This window comes from Molossus molossus, unplaced genomic scaffold, assembly GCF_014108415.1.
Source record: "Molossus molossus isolate mMolMol1 unplaced genomic scaffold, mMolMol1.p scaffold_m16_p_14, whole genome shotgun sequence".
NCBI lineage: Eukaryota > Metazoa > Chordata > Mammalia > Chiroptera > Molossidae > Molossus > Molossus molossus.
The window spans coordinates 6,854,663-6,876,619 of NW_023425349.1; the positions used below are offsets into that span (position 1 = coordinate 6,854,663).

Here is a 21,957-nt window from a genome sequence, read left to right on the forward strand (position 1 = left end):
GAGGATGGGGTCAGCAAAGAAGGCACTAGAAAGCCCACCCCTCCCCCAGCTCTTTGAAGCCTGGCCAGTACGGGAGGGTAGGGGCCACACCTGCCCTGGTTGAACCACAAGTGAACAGGTTGGAAGACAGAGGAAGGCAGCAATCAGCTCAGGATAAAGAGCCTTCTGACAGGCAGAGCCGTCGGCGGGGGGGGGGGGGGGGGGGGGCGGGCTGGTGGCCTTAGTAGGGGGTGAGCTCCCCATCACTAAAAGTGTGCAAACAGAGCTTAAGGTGTGGCCAACTGGGCAAGACAACTCTGAGTGTCTTTTCAGCTTAAGATCCAACTTATTCTAAGACTTGTTTCTGACCACAGGGACTTTGCACATGCTGCTGTTGCCTCTGCCTAGAAAGTGCTCCCCCTCCTGTTTGCCTGACAAATTCCTACTCACCCTCTGGGTATCGGCTCATTTTCAAGCAAGCCCTCTCTGTCCCCCAGTAAAAGTCAGGACCCCCATTATAATCTTTTATCACTCCCTTAAGTATTCTTCTGTGACAATGACTGGGATTTTTTGTGGAATTGATTGTGTGTGTGTGTGTGTGTGTGTGTGTGTGCATATGTGTATCTATTGATGTCAGCCCCTCTTGCTAAATTGTGAACTCTCTCGATCACTGTATCCCAGCACCTTGCAGAATGTCCAACAGGCAGCTGGTGATCAATAAATATGCATGGCGTGAATACATGAATACTGTGATAGTATATATATGGATCTAAGAGTCTTCGGCCCCAGGCCCCAGACACAGGTGGGGTGGCAGGGGAAGGGTCCCTTCTTCCTGGGAGACGCTCAGAGGCACAGGCAAAGGTCTCTTTCACAGCAGGAAGCCTTAGTCCCCAGAACTGTCTCGAGCCATCACCACAGACCAGGACCCTTGGATTGCACTCCAAGGGCAGAGCCACTGCCCAGACCCTGCTGGGGGCCTGACTGAGAAGACAGGCGGGCTGCTTCTTCACCCTCCCCTGACCCTGGCCTCCCTGGCTTCCCTTCTGAGCATCCAGAGGAGATCCCAGGAGCCTGGGGCTGGGGGGAGCCCTCGAGGCCGGGCCTGCTTCTGAGACCCCTGAAGCCCTCCAGATGCTTTTCTGAATGCTCTGGCTGCCCCGGGAACCTCGGGGAGAACCCATGTCTCATGGCGGATCAGTGGCTGAATAGCTAGCTGCCGGAGCCATTACAGCGACATGACAGCCAGGTGCCCTGTGACTCCTCTCCCACCCCGTCCCAGTCCAGTGAAGGTCCCTTCAGTGCCCTGTCACTGTCTTAGAAACTGAGTCCAACCCATACCCTGGTGCTCCGCATCTCAGCACCGACCAGCAGGCCTTGTCACGTGCACTTTGACTGACTTGCAGCCTTTGCCCTCCCTGCTCATCCACCCCCCGTCCAGAACCCCTATACCAGGGACCTCCCCCTCCCCCCTCCCACCCTGCCTGGGCCCCGCCTGCAGGCCCAGGTCTCCAAGGTGCAGGGCCAGGGCCTGACTCCTGTCCCGGGCCTGCGCAGTGTAGGCACCAGTGAGTGTTTGCTGAACCAAACTGCCCTGGCACCGTCCACTCATTAATTACTTGATTCTACTGAGCACCTATTGTGTGCCAGGCACTGGCAAAGAGATTCAGGCCCCTGGAAAAGCCGAGGACTCTATGGCGCATGCGTACAACTGGGATGAAGAAGCAATGTGTCAGCAGAGATCTGAAGGACAGAACACATGGGGAGAGACTTGTCTCTTGACATGTCATTCATCTCTTTATTTCCTGGTAGAGATGCTAGCTTAACCACATGCTTCTTTCCCATCCATCCATCCATCCATCCATCCATCCATCCATCCATCCAAGAGACATTTAAGGAGCACCTGCTCAGTGCCAGGCCCATCTGACATTTTCGCCCACCCTAGCCCACATGGCCTGAAGTAATGCTTAGCTCATGCGCACTGGTGGACAGGTTGATGGGACTCTTCGTGTGGCTAGGCCTTGCCTCTGGCCTGAGCACATGTGTGGACAACCTTGTGCTGGTGTGTGCAAGCAGCTCAAGCCAAGGGGTACCCTCTTACCCATCCCCACTATAAATGGGCCCCTTCCTCCCCCTCACTACACAAGCCAAGATCCCCAGTCCTGGTACTCACCAGAATCTCATCCTGCAAAGAGGTAACCATAGCAACCACGAGAAGCATCGGGAGAGAGGAGAGAGGGTTACTGAGGCAGAGTGGGAGGCTTGTGGCTGGCAGCTGACAGGCTCCCTGGCCCCCATGGGACCCTTCACCTCGGGGGAGGGGGCTCTCAGAGCTTGGCGTCCATCCGGTACCCTCCATCCCTCGGGCTGGGGCACTGGGGCTCACTCACCTGGTTCCCTGAAGCCTTCTTCTTGTTCATCTGGCTGCTCCTCTGCTGAGCACTAAAGGGGAGAGAGGGAAGAGTCTCAGAACTTCTCCACTCAAGAGGCCCAGCTCCATTGCCACTGCTCAGTGCATGCCAGACCCAGAAGGTTGACCAGAAGGCCTGCCCTCCTCCCCCCATCTCTTTCTCTCTCTCTCTCTCTCTCTCTCTCTCTCTCTCTCTCTCACACACACACACACACACACACACACATACACACACAAGCTGTTGCCTTCTCTGCCCAGGAAGCACTCACTTGGCAAAGCCGATGAAGTCCTCATGGTTGGTGTTCATGTAAGCCAGCTCAATGTCGATGAGGAGCATGACCTTCAAGGATTCACAGGTCAGGAGGCAGGTGGAAAAGATACCACAAAATTTTTAAATGCATGAAATACTTACAGCAATATAGAATCCATACAAATAAATCCACAATCTATAATAAATGAATACATACATACGTAATAGTATCCATAACAAATAAAGAGTTTCTACACAAGAAACACAAATCAATAGTCAAAGAACGTGAGTGGGTAACTCATAGAAGAACTACATATAACCGATAAGGATATATAAAAAATGCTCACCCCAATTAATAAAGAGATGTAAGTTAAAACCACGAGACCCCTTTTAACCTATCAACTTAGTACTAAATATTGATAATGACTAGTGTGGGCATAATTGTGAGAAGATGGATTATCTCATATACTGTTGGTGGAAGTGTAAATTAGTATGAAATTATTGGAGGGCAATTTGGTAATATTTAACAACACTAAATTGCACATATTCATTTCTAGAACCATATCTCATAGATAAACTCACCAAGTGAACAAAAATACATGAACCAGAGTGTTTGTAATAGAGAAAAACTGGGAACAAGCCAATGGCCATCGAGAGGTGAACTAGATTACGGCACCCTCTAAACAACAAGGTTGTCCAAGGATGAGGATGGTCTCTAAGTTCTGCCTTGGGAAGATCCTCTTTGCAAATGACTGAGTGATGGGATTCATAACTGAGTTGTGACGACAGTGATGTTCCTGATACACACTGCAAGGTGCCGACCAGGACCTGCTGCTCCCTGCGAGCCTGGGGCCTGTCCTTACGGAGCCTCAAGTTCCCAAAGGAATTGTTTCTGCCTCATAGGAGTGGGGAAGACACCATGAGATGAAGCAGGTGACATGTCTGACATGTAATAGGTGCTCAACCGACAGTAGCTCCTACAATTATCTTTTTAAAAAAAAATTGATATTAGAGAGAGAGAGGAAGGGAGAGGGAGAGAGATAGAAACATTGATGAGAGAGAACATTGATTGGCCGCCTCCTGCATGCCCCCCACTGGGAATTTGGCCCACAACCTGGGCATGTGCCCTGACTGGGAATCTAACCAGCGACCTCTTGGTGCATGGGTCGACGCTCAATCACTGAGCCACACCAGCCAGGCTACAACGATCTTTAGCGAAGAAAGACGGGACACACAGCAGGAGTGTGGTTCTCTAAGATTAAGATGGAATCTGGAATCTGTGTGTGCCAAGGAAAAATGCCTGGAAGGGGATGCACCAAGTTGGTAATAACAGTTATTTTGTGGGAGGAACTGGGAGCAGAGATGAAGGGACACTTACTTGTAATTTAATCATGTCTATACTGATTGAATATTTTATTGAGTACTTATCATTCTTGTAATTAAAAAGAATTCAAAAACATCTAAAACAAAAATGTGAGTGATTGGAGACAGCACCACTGTGGAAAAGGACGTGTAGGGTAGAGGCTGGGCAGAGACAGCACAGGCATGCAGGGACATGGGGGCTTAGACAGAAAGGTGACAGAGATGGACAAAGAAAGAGGACTAGTCTGTGAGCTTCGTGAGGGCCCTGAGGAGGGCCCGCTCATCTCTGCTCCTCCCAGCTCAGAGACAGTGTTCACAAACACATTTGTGAATGAATGAATGAATGTTTGATTAATGACTACATAAACGGAAGAGAGGTGGCTATAACAGGTATAGGTGACCCAGAGAAACAGCAAACAGAAAGAGGCCCAAAAAGAGATGACCTGAGGCAAGACGGCCAGAAAGTTCAGAAGCAGATGGTGGGGATGTAAAATGGTACAGCTGCTTTGGAAATCAGCATGGTGGGGCCTCAAAAAATCACTGTACATAGAATTACATAGAATTACCATATGATCCAGCAATTCCATTTCTAGATATACACCCATTAGAATAGAAAGCAGGGTCTCAAAGAGATACTTGTACACCTATGTTCTTAGAAGAATCATTTGCAACAGCCAAAAGGTGGAAACAACTCAAATGGGTAAACAAAATGTGGTTTATACACACAGTGGAACATTACCCAGCCTTAAAAAGGAAATGCCGACCCATGGCACCACAACATGGCTGAACTTGAAAACATTATGCTAAGGGACATAGGCCAGGCACAAAGGACAATGTTGTATGCTATCACTTAGAGTCCCTAGAGAGATGTCAAATTGATAGAAAACAGCAAGTAGAATGGCGGGTCCCAGGGGCTGCGGGGAAGGGCATGGGAATTGGTTTTTAATGGGGACAGAATTTCAGTTTGGGAAGATGAAAAGTTCTGGAGATGGATGGTGGTAATGGTTACACAACACTGTGAATGCATTTATTTATTTATTTTTAAAATATATTTTTTTTCTTTATTGATTTTAGAGAGAGAGGAAGGGAGAGGGAGAGAGAGATAGAAACATCGATGAGAGAGGACATTGATTGGCCGCCTCCTGCATGCCCCCCACTGGGGATCAGGCCCACAACCTGGGCCTGGGCCCTGACTGGGACCCAAACCAGCGACCTCTTGGTGCAGGGGTTGACACTCACCCAGAGCCCCACTGGCCAGGCCAATGTGAATGTATTTAATACCACAGAACTGCACGCTTAAAAAGAGTAAATTGTATGAATATGTATTCCCACAATACGCAGAATGTCAGTTGAGGACAGAAAGTATGAGGGAGGCGGACACCGGACACCAGTGGGAACTAGGAGGAGAGCCCAGGGAGGGGGGGGGGAGGCCAGGGAAGGGGCTGGGGCTCACCTGCTCCTTGGTGCGACCCTCGCGCTCCCGGATGTGGGTGGTCACGATGCGTTCCATCTCCTCTCGAAGCCGGGGGTACTGCTGGAGCTGGCATCGGGGAGGGGAGAGAGCCGCGTACACGGGGGGCACGGGCAGGAAACACCCCAATCCCACCAAAGTCCAGGGCCCCGGGCGTGGGATGGGAGGCACACAGAATGCCCGAGAGCGGGGAGAGGCCTGGGGCCCCAGGAAGCTGATGGCACCCAGCCATAGCCGCCCCTTCCCTCCACGTGTGGGCTGCCAAGGGCAATTCAAGGGTCTTCCTGGTCCCAGGCCTTCGTCACTGTCCTACCGAGGCACTTGGGTGGGAGGGCAGTTCCAGGGGCAGAAATGCGGGGGAATCAGCTTGCTCCTTGGCGCCACCTTGGTGGCGTCATCTTGGAAACAGACATATTCCTCTGGGGCCTTTGCCTGGAGGACTGTTAGCTCCCAAAGCGTTCACTGGCCCGCAGGGCTGCCCTCGCTCAGAGGCGTGGAGGGACCGTTAGGGAGCAGCAGGCGGGGAATTCCTATCCAGGGGGAATCTGGGGAGGGCAGGGCCCGAGGTGCCAACTGGCCTCCTGAATCAGGCTGGGGACAGGCAATGCTCCTTGTCAGAGCTGGAGGGAGGGGAAAACCAGCATCATAGGAACGACACGCAGGAGCCACAGGCACGGGCATGCGGGGACAGGGGGCATGCGGAGGGGGGTGCAGCAGCATGAGCAGTACCCTGCGGGGGTCTGGCTGGGCCCCTGGCCCTCTCGGTAGACCCTCTCCCCCCCCCCCGCCCCCGGTTTTGCCCCTCTTTGCATGCTCTGGACTGGGACCATCATCCCCAGCCACGTCTGCCTGCCTCCGGGCTGGCCAGCCAACCTTCTACCCCACTCCTTTGGGGTTAGGAGCTCAGCAGCACCCACTGCTCCTGGTGTTATCAACTGAGGCTGAAGGGAAAACTGCTCCAAGCCTTGCCCCTGTGAACTCTGCCCTCAGCTAGGCTGGGCTCTGGACAAACCCAGGTTAACTCACTGTCCTTCAAGACACTGTAGGATGTCACCTCCATCAAAAAGCCTGCTCTGACCACCCCAAGAGCTGGATCGGGGGCCTCCCTGTCACCTTTCCTCATCAAACTGCATTCTGATTGCCCTGAAGGCAGGGCAGGGCCAGGCGCCCACCAGTGCCAGAGAGGGCACCTTGAAGGAGCGAGGGCATGAACGAAGGATGGATGTCTTTGCCCTCCTTGCCAAGGCGCAGGGACACGGGCTCCTCTGCCCTGACTCATGAACCAGCAGCTCCTCGGGGAGGGAGCCCCCCTGAGCTGCCAATGGTAGGCGCTCACCCACGGGGACCTCCAGGCCTGCTGGCCTGCCCTCCCCACTCAGTGACCACTCAGGGTCCACGCGGGGCAAAGCTAGAACCACATCACATCCCTGGGTCAGGCCACTCGGGTGAATCCCCTATGTGGGAAGAGAGCTGAGGTTGGCACGACTAGTCTCGGGTAGTGATCTGAGGACAAGATGGAGGCCAAGGAGCTGGGGTGGGGGCACTGGAAGAGGCAGACGGATGGGGAAGGAAGCAGCACCCTGGATGCCAGCCCAGGGAGACAGATGTGAGAGATGTCACATCCTCCCAACCCCCGTCCAGTGTTTGTGCCAAGGGTGTGGCTGATGTGGCCAAGCCCAGGGAGCTGGGGGAGGGGCAGCCTGAAATCAGGGGCTTAAAAACAACCCCCTGGAGAAGCCCATTGTAGCCTGCTGCCCCAGGAGACGCAAGGAATGGTTCCCGCTCTTTCTGGAAGGAAGTCTAAAGTTGGAGCAGAGATGCAGGGCTGAGTCACCACTACCAGAAGGGCTCCTCTGGGGGTCCCAAGTGCTCTCTCCCAGGGTGGGGTCATGGGGCAGGGGTGGGGCTAGGACGGAGGAGGAGGGAGCAATTTGCCAAAGAGCATGACCAGTTCTCCCACTAACCGCCTGGATGTTACATTCGTCAAGTGTTCCACGTGTCACACCGGCAGGGCAGCCTCAGGCCCTTTGAGAAGTTCCCCATTCCTTCTGAGCATCTTTTTCCATTCTGACTGCCTCCGAGCACTCCCACAACGTTCGCCAGTTTTTAAACATGGAACTTTTCTCTCTCAGACCTTGGCTGAGCAGGATGGTGAGCTGGAGCCCACCAGTTAGTGGTCAGGGGCTCAGGCTCTGGAGCCAGGCGGCTCTGGGTTCAAAGCCAGCCCCTGCCCTGCCAACACCCCTTGGAAAAGTGACTGGACCTCTCGGAGCCTGTTTGTCCACGTGGAAAACGAGGTAGCAATGGCACCCTCCCTCTGGGGCGGCGGAGAGGCTTGAGCAGCTCACCACATGCCTGCCATTAAACTCCAGACTTCAGCCAGAGAGAAAAACGAATCCCGGCAGGGCCGGGAATAATTACAGTTGACTATTTTTCAAACCTCTGGCAGGAGTTTGGATACCCAGGACATCTGGGGAGGGCAGGGAAAAAAAAAAAAAGACAAAGACAGGTGAATTTTGCCATGTTAAAAAAAATTGCTATCCATAAATAAACCAAACGGCAAAACTATTTTAAAAAGAAATTTAAAAGCTTTCCTTTTTCCATTTTTTGTTGATCAATTTTTCTGCTCACAAAAATCATACAGACTCACTGTAAGAAATCTGAAAGTGATTAAAATTTGTGCAGTAAAAATGGAAAAATTCCTATGTTCTTGCCCCTCTTTTTTTTTTTTTTAATATATTTTTTTCTTTATTGATTTTAGAGAGAGGAAAAGAGAGGGAGAGAGAGATAGAAACATCAATGAGAGAGAACATCAATTGGCCACCTCCTGCATGTCCCCCACTGGGGATCAGGCCCACAACCTGGGCATGTGCCCTGACTGGGAATCGAACTGGCAACCTCTTGGTGCAGGGGTCAATGCTCAACCACTGAGCCACACTGGCCAGGCTGTTCTTGCCCCTCTTAAAGTAATGGTTAGCAATCTGGTGAATATGTCTGGAGCTTTATCATTCATACATATTGCCCCCCTAAATACTATACATTCTTTTTGGAAACGTACTTTTTACCCGCAGTATGTTGTGGAGGGACTTGTGAAAGGAGATAAATATGCCTTGCCCTTTAAGCAACCGTGGGCATACCTTGTTTTATTGTGCTTTGCAGATACTGTGTTTTTTACAAATGGAAGATAAGACCCTCCACCAGCGAAAAGATTATGACTCGCTGATAGCTAGATGACAGCATTTTTAGCAATAAAGCATTTTTAAAATAGAGTTTTAGAGAAAGAGGAAGGGAGAGGGAGACAGAGAGGAACATTTTATTGGCTGCCTTCTGTACACCCCGAACCTGGGATCAAGCCTGAAACCCAGGCATGTGCCCTGACCAGGAATCAAACCTCAACCTTTCGGTGCACAAGGCAACACCAAACCGAGCCACACTGGCCAGGGCAGCAATACGTATTTTTAAGTTAATGTAGGTACATTGCTTTTTTAGACAAAATGCTATTGCATACTTAATAGACTGTAGTGTAAATATAACTTTCATATGCACTGGGAAGACAAAAAAAATTCTTGCGATTTGCTTTATTGCGATATTCCTTTATCGCAGAGGTCTGGAACCGAACCGGCAATACTTCCGAGCTATGCCTGTATAGTCTTCAGATGTCTGTGTACTTTATGGAATCGGTCTCCTCTTGATGGACATATGGGCCATTTCCAAAATTTTACCATTTACAATAATTACTGCTTTCTTTTTGGAATTCAATTCAGCAAAGTGTTCCATGGTTTTTAAATGTTTATATCTAGTAATTGATCTTCTAGGAATCTATTCTAAGGAAATAATCCTAGAGGGAAAAAAAAGAAAATTCTTTATACACCAAAATGTTCATTTCCAGGTTATTTATAATACTGAAAAACTGGAGACAATTTATATGTTCACCAATAGGAAAATGGTTAAGTGAAACATGATAAATCTATTCAGTAGAATTGTATGCTATCATTAAAACTGCTTATGAAGGCCCTGGCCAGGTAGCTCAGTTGGTTAGAGTGTTGTCCCAATACGCCAAGGTTGCAGGTTTGATCTCCAGTCAGGGCACATGGAAGAATCAACCAATGAATGCATGAATAAGTGAAACAACAAATCGAATCGATACCTCTCTTTCTCTCTCTCCCTTCCTTTCTCTAAAATCACTAAATTAGCTCTGGCCAGTTAGGCTCAGTGGTTAGAGTGTTGCCCGTGGACCAGAGTGTCCGGGTTCGGTTCCCACTAAGGGCACGTACCTCGGTTGCAGTTTGTCCCCGGCCTCGGTTGGGGTTGTGCGGGTGGCAACCAGTTGATGTATCTCTCTCACATCGATGTTTCTCTCTCTCTCTTCCTTCCTCTTTCCCTCCAGCTCTATATGAAGATAAATGCAAAAATGTCCTCGGTGAGGATAAAAAAATTAAGTAATTTAAAAAAATAGAACATATTAGTGGATAAGAAGTACAAATTGGCAGTTACAGAATAGTCACAGGGATGTAATGTTCAGAGTAGGGAACATAGTCACTACTATTGTAATAACTATGTATGGTATCAGATGGGCACTAGATTTATCGGGATGATCACTGCGTAAGATATACATGTCTAATCACTGGGTTGCACATCTGAAACTAAAATAATATTGTACACCAAGTGTAATTGAAAAATAAAAATTATTAAAACATTTCTAGTTATATCTTGTCTTCTTGTGTAAAGGGATCTGTGGCAGCTCAAAATAAACTTGATATTTTTCAAAGTTTGACAAAAGTAAGAGTGTTGCCTGGGATTCGGGATGCAGTGGGATCATGACTTAGATGTCACAATACTACGGAATGGGGCAGTCCATCCAGCCTGAGTTTTATTCCACCCGGAATAGGCACTGAGTGGATGCTAATCTGCTTAGTCTATCCCCATTAGACACCAAAATGGGCAGAAGGGAGACAGGATTGTGAAAGGGGCGCATGTGACTAATTGTGTGTGAGCCACGAAAACCGTGATGCTTATTTGAAACAGGAAGTCAAGGCAGATGAGCCTCCACCTCCCCAGCACAGGGAGTGTTTTTCAAATCCAGGCGAAGCCGGGCTCTTCCCCAGAGACTCTGGTCAGCCTGCTTGGAGGGGGCAGCATCTGCATTCTGGAAAGCTCCCCAGGCAACTGATGCTCGTGTGCTCCTCTGGGAAGAACTACTTCAGACAATCTGGCTAAAAATCCTCAAAATGCCCAAAAGCAGACAAATAAGAAAAAGGCATCTAAAAGGTCACACAGGTGACTCAAGAGAGGCTGACTCTGCCAGATGCATGGGAATTAATGCAAAAGGAGTAAGCCAATATGCTTTTAGGCAAATTGGTTTTGAGGGACCGGGACAGCTCCCTTACCCCAGGAGGCCCGGATCCCAGATCTTTTCCCTCAGCCTCCCTAATCTGAATCCCACTCTGCTTTTCTTTACTGAGACTCAGTTTTGTCATCTGTAAAATGGGGATAATACTACCACTTCTTAGAGTTGTTGAGAGGATTAAGTCAGATAACAGCCTAGTGCTTGGCACATAGTAGATGCTCAATAAAAAGCAGCCTGCTCCTTATCATCAAGGTCATTATTGTTATTCTTATTGGTGGAGAAGCCACTGCATTGAGGATGCTTGGGTTGGAGCAAAGTCTTCTGGCAGAGATGGAGGCCTGGAGGGATTGTGAGTGCAAGTAGACCCAGGGTTACAAGCTGGCACGAAACCCCAGGGCCAGGAATCACCTGGCCAGCATGGCCGTCCTCGTGGGTGGCCGAGAGGCTGCCAGGCCTCCTCAGCAGATGGTTCTGCCCACGGGAAGCCGTGGCCACAGGGAAGGGACGGCCAGGCCCAGACCCACCCAAGTGGCCGCCATACCTTTTCACTACACTTTCTGATGGTGGACGTGAGCTCACTGACTACCATATCCACACACTTGATACTGGGCTCTTTGAGCTTCTGCACCTGCTTTTTCACTGTGGCTTCAAAAGCGAGGTCAGGTGTGAAGAGGCCCGTCCTGCACCCAGGGAGGAGGGGACAAGAGGAGCAGCAGCCACAGGTGGGTGGGTGGGTGGGGAGAAGGAGGGAAGTGAAAGCCAAGCAGGGCCAGGGTCAGGGGTGGAGGATGGCACAGGCATGGGGGAAGAGAGAGAGACATCGACACAGAGAAAGAGAGAGAGAACAGAAGACAATGTGAGCATGGGACCCGGCCCTCCCTACCGCCACCCGGGGTTGGCACCTCCCCGGTGCTGCCAAGCATACCCCAGGCTCTGTGGGTATGGGGGGGTGCTTCTGAAGGACCAAGCCCCCTGCTCTGTATAAGGCCCCTTAATGAGTTCAGATCCTCGCCCCAGGGCTGGCCCTTCACTCCTCAGCTACCCTGAGACTGTCCTTTCTCTCTTTTCCGATGCCATCTTTGTCACAGCCTTGGGTCCTCTAAGGGGTTGACCCAGGCCAGAACACCACCCACCCACTCTGTTCAGTTCTAGGTTTTCCAGCACCTCTCGCATTCACTTCACCTTGACTCTAAAGCCCAGCACAATTCCTTCTCCCACCAGGGCGCGGCCGGCTGCCCAGGCTGCGCACTGCGCACTGCGGGGGCGCATGGACGCGGTGCAGACGGCGCCTCCCGGAGTTGCAGTGTGGCCGCCTGACCACTCTCCAGCTCCCTGCTCTACTCCTGTCCTCCCCTCTCTCCTCAAGGGGCATCCTTTGCCTTTTCTCCAAAGGACACTGGAGGAACTCAGCTTGGAAAGACAGCAAGAGAGAGAAGAGGAAAGACAGAAAGAGTGGAGGTGGCGATAGAGAGGGGCCAGGGCAGCAGTGGGGAGAAGGGAAGGGAGGCTGGCAGGTGGAATCAAATAAGCACTGGCCCTGGAGCCCAAAGCCTTGGCTTACAGTCACAGTGCTGCCACCTGCTAGCTAATATGACGTTGGACGAGTCACTCGATCCCGAGCCTCGGTTTTCTTGTTGTGAAATGGGTGCCATCCTCCCTGCCCGCCCCGCCCTGCCCTGCCCTGCGTTCCTTGGGTGGTTCTGTGAGGCTCAGATGACATAGCAGATGGGAGAGGGCTCTGTCTCGGGAAGGACACGTGGATGGAAGGGAAGGCAAAGGTCCTGAATGGGGGTCCTGAGCGAAGGTGGGTGAGAATGGGGAGGATGAAGGACAGTGGGGATTCAGGGTACCTGCTAGGCCTGGGTCCTCTGCACCTCTCTGGCCATCTACGCCCCAAGAGCAGCACCCAAGAAGGTCCTGTCTCCCACCTGTCTCCAGGGCCAAGGATTCCCAAGACCCCTCCCTGGAGCCCCCAAAGATGGCCCACCTCTGAGGGCAGAGAAGGGACTCAGGGTCCCCTCAAGCCATATTCTCCCTGAGCTGGGGGAGCTCTTGGTAGGCTCTCAGGGTAAATAGCCGCCATCATCCCTGTCTCACCAGCACCTAATCCCTTGGCATTCTGAGCCTGGGAGTCAGGGGGGCGGGTGAGGCCCCCCCAGAGAGTCCCCGGTCCTGGTCTGTGGTGGCCTGCCTTTCTCACCCCGCTGGGCTCTGTACATGCTACCAGGGAGACAGTGGGGGCACGGGGAGGGGCGCCTGTCAGCAGTGCAGGACGGGCAGAGGCGGGGCTGCTGGGCCCCGGGTTACCTTCTTGGTGCACTGTCTAACGGTGCTGATTAGCTCTGAGATAACCATGTCCACACACTTGAGACACGGTTCTCGGATCTTCTTCACCTGCTTTTTCACAATGGTCTCAAAGGCCATGTCTGGGGTGAAGAGCCCCGTTCTGAACGCCCAGAGCGGGAGAAGGGCAGCGTCACAGGCCAGCTCCTGCCAGGAGGCCAGGCCTGGGCCCGGCCCACACCCCTGGGCTCTGCCCTCAGGCCCCACCATCCCTCTCTGGGCTTCAGCGTCCCCATCTCTAAAACGGTGGGACGGATTCTAAGGGAGGACTTTCAGTCGATGCTCTTTGGAACAAGATGAAGTCTGCTTGTATCTGCTTTTATATCTTGCTTCCTCTTAAGATTCTATTCATACAAAAGGTTCTGTGGCCAGAAATGGTTTGAAAACTGCTGAACCGGGTTCTCTTTAAGAGTCTTTCCAGGAATAGAGCATTTCCTTTTAAGACTAGGAGAGGTTTTTTCTGTGCAGACAGCCACCTTCTTGCTATGTCCTCACATGGCTGTCGCCAGTGCATGCGTGTGGGCGAGAGGCCCTGGGGTCCCTAGAAGGTGAGCATCAGAGGTCAGCTGGAATGGGGCCCCTTAGGGATACGGGGCCTATGGAGGGTCTGGAGGGTCGAGAGGCCCCATTCCATCATAAAAGGATGCAGATCAATACCTAGATGCTCCACCGCAGGGCCTACCCAGTTGTTGGGGAGCTTTGTGCAGCCACCCGGAGAGAACTGGGGGAGCTGTCTACCCTAGAGGTGGGCAGGGAGCCCAGGCCCAGAGGGTGTCACCTGGCCACCTGTGTCCTGGGCTCTGCCCAGCTCATCCAGCCTCCAGGCTCTGCTGCCAGGGACAGCCAAGGAGGGCAGCACGCTGCAGGGAGGAGGGTGGTCCAGGCCTCCCATCCACCTCCCCCAGCCGGAGCCTATCCCAACTGGGAACCAGAAAGTCGAGGTTGAGGGGTTGGGGAACGGGGCTGTTGGTCTTTCCTGAGGAGACTCACTCCATCACTCCCTGTGCCTCTGCATTAGACCCCCTGCCTCCCGGGGTTCAGCCCTCCTCTCCAGTCCCAATACGTGCCTAATGCCATGGATATTCTTGATGGCATAGCTGATCTCCCTTCGGAGCTCCTTCTCATCAAATTCCATCTGTGTAGGAGATCGAGAGAGATGGCCAGTCAGGGCCTTTTCCAATACCTGGGAGGTCAAGTTGGGGCCCGACCCACTCCCAGGGCTGGGCACAGGACCAAGGTATCCGTGGGAGAGTCCTGAGCCCTCTCACCCCCTGGGGAACCTGTCCTACCTTGACCAGCTCAAAGGGGAAGCGTTCATGGAAGATGCGGTTGATGCGAGCTCCCCCTGACAGTTCATAGGTGTCGATCTGGTCCCCTGAGCCCTCAATGCGCTTCTCAAAGTCTACGGCGAACTGCTGGACCATCCTGGGGGGAGAGAGGTGTGGCCTGAGCAGGCACAGGGGCCCTGGGGGGGGGGGCTGGGAGAGTCTTGTACTAAGAGGCTGGGAGAGGCAGCCCAGGGATGGGGCGGGGAGAGCTGGGGAGACCCTCACTGCAGCAGGGCCTTGGTCTTGCGTGCTGGGTCGTCCGGACGGAAGTTCTTGTACTCCTCCACCTCCTTCTCAATGGACAGCAGCTGGCTCTGCAGCTTGTTCCGCAGCCCTGGCAGGGTGTCCCGGATGTGGTTCGTCAGTTGCTGGGGGTGTGGCGAGACAAGGGGTAAGACCACGGTCACAGGTCACAAACACTGAATGCCCACAGGGCCAGGCAGGGACCCGGAGGCCAGTGGGGCTGTGGACGTGGTGAGGTGGAGGGCTAACGAGGGCCCCACAGCCCTGCCAACTGCTGCCCTGCCCACCAGAACAAAGCTGTCTGAGGGCAGGGCCTGGCACACAGGAGTCTTCACAGAGGCGCTTTAATTGGATTAATGAGTAATTAAATGTTCAGAGAAGTCAGAAATCTACATTTTTATTTGACATTACCTATTTTTTACTAATTTAATATTTCTAGATATCATGCGGGCCGCACAAAATGCATGAAAGGCGCCCTGGCTGGTGTGGCTCAGTTGGTTGGAGCATCTTTCTATACATACACCAAAGGGTCAAGGGTTTGATTCCCCATCAGGGCACATACGCAGGTTGAGGGTTTGAACTCCAGTCGGGGTTCGTACGGGAGGTGAACCCATCGATGTTTCTCTCTCCCCCTTTCTCTCTCTCCCTTCCTCTTTCTCTAAAATCAGTAAAAATATATCCTTGGGTGAAGATTTAAAAAATGCATCAGGGGCAGGGATGACTGGCAGGCTGCCCCCTTCTCAAGTCCTGGGGCTCACGCTGGCTAGGTCCTCACACACAATAATCCAATGAAACAGGGTCTTATCATCATTACCACCATTTTACAGATACAGAGATAGAGGCTCAGAGAGCTGGACAGTGTCTCAGTGGGTGAGTGACAAAGCTGGGATTGAAACCCAGGTCTGTGGCCTCCAGACTCCCAAATCTGCCCCATGCCACTTTCTGTTCCCATTGTCTTCCTCCTGTCAACACACACGTGCTTCAGTTCTTGAAGGCCCGGCCCAGATGGAGAAACATCCCGGGGAGCCCCTGGGATCGCCATCCCATCTCCAGACCAGCCTCCTCATTTTAGAAGGAACCAAGGTCTTCAGCTGAGTACATGCCAATCCTGACCTCCAAACCCAAGTTCTTCCCAGTGCCACCCTCCACACAAGACCTTGATTTCCTCTCCATCCTGGAAGGTTCCAAGGTGCCCCTCCCAGGCCTCAGACAGAGAAAGGTCAGCACAGATCTGTTGCCGCCCCACTGTGGGACTGGGGGCAAGCTCCTTTGCTTTTCTGGGTCTCGGTTTGTTCAGCTGCATAATGGGGATGCTAACCTCTGCTGGTCACCCTCACAAAACAGACTTGAATGATTCTGTTCTCATGTTGATTTTCCCAGGTCTCATTCTGGCCCGGGCACCTACCTGGTTGAGGACCTTCTGCAGGTAGGGCGTGCCCATGCGGTCAGCCAAGTGGCGGTAGGATGGGTGGGAGAGGAAGAACTTGCGTTCAGCAGCCAGGGCAGCCGTGATGTCCTTCTTGCCATCAATGTCCTTCTGGCTCCGGTTCACCACCCCAATATAGCCTGTGGATAGGGTCAAGGTCAGAGTCAAGCAGCCTTGCGGTGGGGGGTGGGGGAGAAGGCGGGGAGGCGAATCAGAGAGCAGCCTGACTACCTCTGCGCAGGGGGAGTAGCTTGTTCTCCAGCACATCACGGGCATCTGTGCCCTCATCCATCAGGTCCAGCTTGGTGATGACCCCAATGGTGCGCTGACCTGCAGGGCAGCAATGGGAGGGTGGTCTACATCTGCACTTGCCCTCACACAAGAGGCCCCATGCACCCCTCCTCCCACCCTGCTGCCCCCATCTTCCCACTCCCTCCATCACCATTTTATTCTCCAGAGTGGCCAAAATGATTAAACAATTTTTTTTCTTTATTGATTTTTAAAGTGAGAGGAAGGGAGAGGGAGAGAGAGATAGAAGCAATGATGAGAGAGAGAGACAGAAACATCGATGAGAGAGAACATCAACTGGTCATCTGCATGCCCCTCACTGGGGATCAGGCCCACAACCTGGGCATGTCCCCTGACCGGGAATCAAACGGCGACCTCTTGGTGCATGGGTCGACGCTCAACCACTGAGCCGCACCGGCTGGGCCCCAAATGATTTTTAAAGGGATCCATCGGACCCCTGTAGCCTTGCGCCTTTGCTGGCAGTGGGTGGAAACTTACCCTGGGGGTCCACCTCTTTGGCGATCTTAAGGGCATCAGAGTTGGCCAGGTCAGAGTTGGCCGGGGACACGGCCAGGATGAGGCAGTTCTCTTTGGTGACGAACTGCATAAGCATGTCGCGGATCTGGAACTCGATGTCGGCAGGTTGGTCCCCCACCGGGACCTTGGTCATTCCGGGCAGGTCCACCAGGGTCAGGTTCAGCACTGGACAGGGCGGGTAGAGGGCGGGCTCAAGGCGAATGGCGTGGCCAGGCTTGGAGAGGATCCACAAGGGAGCGTGGCCGCAGGTGGGCCGGGAGAGGGAAAGGTGCCGGGCTCAAGCGGCGGTCCGTTGAAGGCGTGGCCAGGGGTGGGCGGGGCCAAGGCAGGGCGGGGCTTGGGGTAGGATGCTGTAGGGGCGGAGTCTGCCGGAGGAGCGAGCCAGCCAAGGGGTGGGGCCGAGAAAAGTGCCCTAAGGGGTGGGGCTAAGTGAAGGAGCCCAGAGGCCCGGGACCCCGCCAGGTCTCACCGTGAGGCGAGTAGACGCGGAGGTTGATGGGCACCGGCGAGATGCCTTTGTTGGTGCCGGTGACCCGGTCGGTCTCAGCCTCGATCTCCAGGCGCACCTCCTCGAAGTCGGTGAACTTCTTCCCCTTGCAGTGCAGGAATTCGGCATATTCTGCTCCAGAAGTGGGGAGTAGAGGTGTTGGAGAAGAGGAGGAGGAGTAAGCATCATAGCCCGGAACCCACCTGGGTCCCATCTCCCCTGGGAATAGAACGCCATCCCAAACACTGCCTTCTCCTCCCTCCCCCACCAACGCCACCTGTCCGTTATGCACTTTTATCCCCACTGAGATGGGGAATTGAGGCCAAAGAGGGAAGCCCCGCTCAAAGTCACACAGCAAGCTAGTTCAGTGCTTTTGCTGGACCTCTCCAGGGGGTGGGGTGGGGGCTGGAGAGGCCAGCCTGGCTGAGGAGGGCGCCTACCTGTGGTAGCATTGACCAGCTGCAGGACCAGGGGACGTCTGGTGACAATGCCAGATCCTCGGGGCAGGAAGTCCCTGCAGTGAGTTAGAGGTGAGAGAGTCAAGGACTGAGGAGGTCGCTCAGAACCAGGGCACCTGTCCTGCCACTAGGAGCTCCCCTTAAGCACCCCACCACACCTTAGCCCAATGGCTTCAGGTCACTAAGGGCAGACTGCAGCTGAGAAAGGTGGGAAAGAGCTCCCCCAAGTTCCCTGGGTCACAGGATGACTGCATCTGAGCTGCCAGGAGACACGACCAGCAACTCCCCAGGCCTGTCTTATGTTGGTTCTGCCTCAGAAGAAGCTGAGGCACAGGGTGCACCACATGCCTCAGTGTCCAGTGGCCACAGAGTGGATCCCAAGGAAACGGAGCCACACCTTCCTTCCCTTCCGCTGTGGGGAAGGGCAGCCTCTCACTTCCCCTTCCCTGGGCCCCATCTGGCTGGGCTGAGGATGAGGGGGATGGGAAAAAGAAGGATGCAAGGAAAAGAACTTATGTTTCTTAAGTGCCTACTGCATGCCAGGCTTTTTGTGAGCAATATCTCACAGACTCTATATAATAGCTCGGTGAGTTACGTGCTGTTATTATCCCCGTTTACAGATGAGGAAACCGGGGCTTAGAGATGTTCAGGGTGCACCGCCAGTACCTAACAGAGCAGACCCTGGACCTAGATCTGTTTGACTCTGCAGTGAATGCTCCCTGCTCTTCAGCCCCCATGCAGACCCAGCTCCCTAGAAGAACTGGACTGAAGGGTCCCCAAATCAGCCCCTGTCCTCAGACGCGGTGTCTGTACCACAGACATCTGCCTGTGCTGATGTTGACCTCAGCAGTCCTTTTGGCTAATTCTTGTGGGTGCAAATTCACTCTGTCCTGTCAGCTCTTCTCATCTCCACCCCCCCACCCCATGGCCCCACCCAGGCTGGCACAAGCATGAGGGTGGAGGCCTCTCCAGGGACCAGGCTGTTGGAACCCATAGTCACGGGATCCCCAGGACCCTGGAAAGGGGGGAGCAGGTCGGAGCCTGAGAGACTATAAAGATCTGTTCAGCCACTTCATTTATGGAGAGGCACATAGAGGCCCTGAGAGGGGAAAAGACACACTCAAGGTCATACAGGGCTGCGACAGAGCCAGAGCAAGAACCCCAGTCTCCTGCCCCTAGCCCACCCTCCTGCACCCCAGGGATGGGGGCAGAGAGTTCCGGGAAAAACAGCAGGCCCAGGTCCTGGGCTCAAGGTTTCCTCTTGGAGCCCTGGGGAGGCTTCCTCCATCTCTTGTCCTTACCCTGCCCCTCTGGGGAGATGAGCGGCTACTGGGGAGGAGTCAGCCACTTTAATGGGGAAGAAGAAGGGTGATAAATCCCACATTTATTCAGCATTTCTGGGTGCCAGGCAAGTACTTTTCACTTTTGCCAGACTGAGCTTCAGAGGGCTGGCATGTTTCTGCCCACCTCTGTACCCCAGTGCCCAGCACAAGGCTTAGCACACGAGAGGCCTTGGCACATGCTGACTGAATCCGCCATCCTCACAACAGTGCTCTGGTATGGAAACTAGCATTTCACAGACGAGGCAACTGAGGCTCGGAGAGGAGCAGTGACTTGTCCAGGGTTACCAGGTTGGGATGGCAGAGCTAGGATTCAAACTCACGTGTCCGTTGGACCCCAGAGCCCAGAGCGTCAAACCCTGCTGCTCACTAAACTCAAGGGGACAGACTTGGCTTTTTTTTTTTTTTTATCCTCACCCGAGGACATTTTTCCATTTTTTGTACAGACAGAGTGGGAGGGAGAGAGAGGAAGAGAGAGAGAGAGAGAAACATCGACGTGAAAGGGACACATTGAGTGGCCACCACCCGCACCACCAACCAGGGCCGGGGACAAACTGCAACCGAGGTACATGGCCCTAGTGGGAACCGAACCCGGGTCTCTCCGGACCACAGGCCAACGCTCTAACCACTGAGCCAAACCGGCCAGGGCCAGACTTGGCTTTTTATGTAATTCAAGTAAATTCCGTCTAGGACATATTTGGGAGCAGCTGCTCTGTGCCAGGCCCTGTGCTGGGCCCTGGGGATGGGAGATGATGAGTCAGACAGTTCCCACCCGAGGAGCTCACAGTGTGGTGGGAGACAGACGAGTAAACAGATAATGCAATGCAGTGTGACATGTGCTGGAACGGAGGTGCACCAGGCAGCACGGAGAAGGAGGTGATTCACTGGGGGAGGGGGCGGGGAGCAGGGGGCTTCCTGTCTCTGCCTTTCCCATCCCTTACTGATTCCTTTGGGAGGGTGACCCCCTAGTATTTGGGAGCTCCCGGGATTGTGAAGCTGGGACATCTGTTTTTATAGAGCTTAGGGTGGTTATGGGGGCCTGGGGGCCACCCTCTTCCTCACTAGCTTTGCACCCAGCAGTACCATGGCAACAGTGGTTGCCATGGAAACTTCTGGAGGGGCTGGAAAGGCTGGGACTCCCCACAGAGAACCCCCCACCCAGAGACACGGACTTTCCCTGGAGCTCTTCCCTGAGAGGCCCCCGCTTGCACAGATGGGCCCACTCAGCCCTGGCAGGCCTGAGGGCAGAGGTCTGAAAAAACCACAGAGAGGGTGCAGGGCGCCCCAGGCTGGGCTCAAAGGGATGGTCGGGAGTCTGGGCCAGTCTGCCCCAAGTCACTCGCTCCCCAGGGCTTCTTAAAGGACAGCAGCTTATAGGAAGCTGGAGATTAGAGAACAGGACCATGTGTGGGAGCAGAGCCCCTCCTCAGACTGGCATCTCCAGGGCCAGGGTGGGGATGGGATGCCTGGGTGGGTAGGGACCCCAAGTCTGCCATGGCCCAGGTTCTCAAAGTGAGGCCCTGACAAGGCCTGCATCAAAATTCCCTGGGCAGCTTGGTTTGTTTGTTTGTTTTTTCTTTATTGATTTTAGAGGGAGAGAGGGAGAGAGGGGGAGAGAGAGAGAACATCGATTGGTCGCCTCCTGCACGCCCCCCCCCCCCCACTGGGGATTGGGCCCACAACCTGGGCATGTGCCCTGATCAGGAATCTGGCAACCTCATGGTGCATGGGTTGATGCTCAACCACTGAGCCACACCGGCTGGGCTCTGAGCAGCTTGTTAAACTGTACATTCCTCAGACATGCTGGGTTAGAATTTTGCAGAGCAGGGTGCAGGGGAGGAGAGGAGGAAATCTGGATTTTATTTTATTTTTATTTTGTTAATCCTCACCCGAGGATATTTTTCCATTGATTTTCAGATAGAGTGGGAGGGAGGGAGGGAGGGAGAGAGTGCAAGGGAGGGAGGAAGAGAGAGAGAAACATCAATGTAAGAGAGACATTGATTGGTTGCCTCCCGCATGGCCCTGAGCTAGGCCGGGGATCGAACCCGCAACCCAGGTACATGCCCTTGACCGGGAATCAAACCTGCAAACCCTCAGTCCTTGGGCTGACACTCCAACCGCTAAGCTAAACCGGCCAGGGTGGGAATCTGGATTTTACACATGGTCTCCATGTGATTTTCACGTTCCCTTTCAAGTTTAAGGGTCACCAGCTTAGTAGTTAGGAGCCAGTGCCAGGCAGAGGCTCTGGGTTCGAATTCTGCCATGGCTATTCCCGGGCTGGTGGCCCTAGGCAAGTTGCTTCACTCTCTGGGTCTCAAGTCCTCAGCTGTGAAGCAGCATTATCTAAACTGTTGTGCGCTGCTCCACGTAGCTGCAGGAGGATCACAGAGCCTTTCCACGGGAGAGCTCAGCCCGTGCCAGGTCCATGGTGGGTGCTCAGCAGCTTGAGGGGCCTGTGAGGACAGCCCCCTCCCTGGGAGAATTCCCCATCATCGGCAAGGAATCGAAGATCCTGAAGAACCTCTGCCTCACCTCCTCTGGGCATGGAGGCAGACCTCAGGATTCTGACCACAAGATGTTGGGTGGGAATGATGGATACTGAGGGGGAGAAACTTTCAGAGAACACCTCATTTCCCCGTCACTGTCCAGAGAGTGGGACAGAGGCCCAGAGAGGGGCAGGGGGCTGTGAGG

At 53.5% G+C, this 21,957-nt stretch overlaps 1 protein-coding gene across 11 annotated transcripts in view; it reads right to left on the reverse strand.

Annotated features, from left to right (window-relative positions):
• Positions 1-21,957, reverse strand: part of DNM1 (dynamin 1) — a 43,386-nt gene that overhangs the window by 12,465 nt on the left and 8,964 nt on the right. For 7 of the 11 annotated variants that reach the window (XM_036260641.1, XM_036260642.1, XM_036260645.1 and 4 more), the window contains exons 2-14: positions 17,909-17,982; positions 17,451-17,600; positions 16,943-17,146; positions 16,388-16,486; positions 16,136-16,296; positions 14,713-14,855; positions 14,449-14,584; positions 14,227-14,294; positions 13,124-13,262; positions 5,452-5,538; positions 2,656-2,726; positions 2,367-2,418; positions 2,150-2,161 (exon numbers count right to left, since the gene is read on the reverse strand). In XM_036260641.1, the coding sequence (XP_036116534.1) occupies positions 2,150-2,161; positions 2,367-2,418; positions 2,656-2,726; positions 5,452-5,538; positions 13,124-13,262; positions 14,227-14,294; positions 14,449-14,584; positions 14,713-14,855; positions 16,136-16,296; positions 16,388-16,486; positions 16,943-17,146; positions 17,451-17,600; positions 17,909-17,982 (1,396 nt within the window). Of the gene's footprint in view, positions 1-2,149; positions 2,162-2,366; positions 2,419-2,655; positions 2,727-5,451; positions 5,539-11,357; positions 11,497-13,123; positions 13,263-14,226; positions 14,295-14,448; positions 14,585-14,712; positions 14,856-16,135; positions 16,297-16,387; positions 16,487-16,942; positions 17,147-17,450; positions 17,601-17,908; positions 17,983-21,957 lie in introns of all 11 variants that reach the window. The other 4 variants (XM_036260648.1, XM_036260649.1, XM_036260644.1 and 1 more) reach the window with 1 other exon arrangement.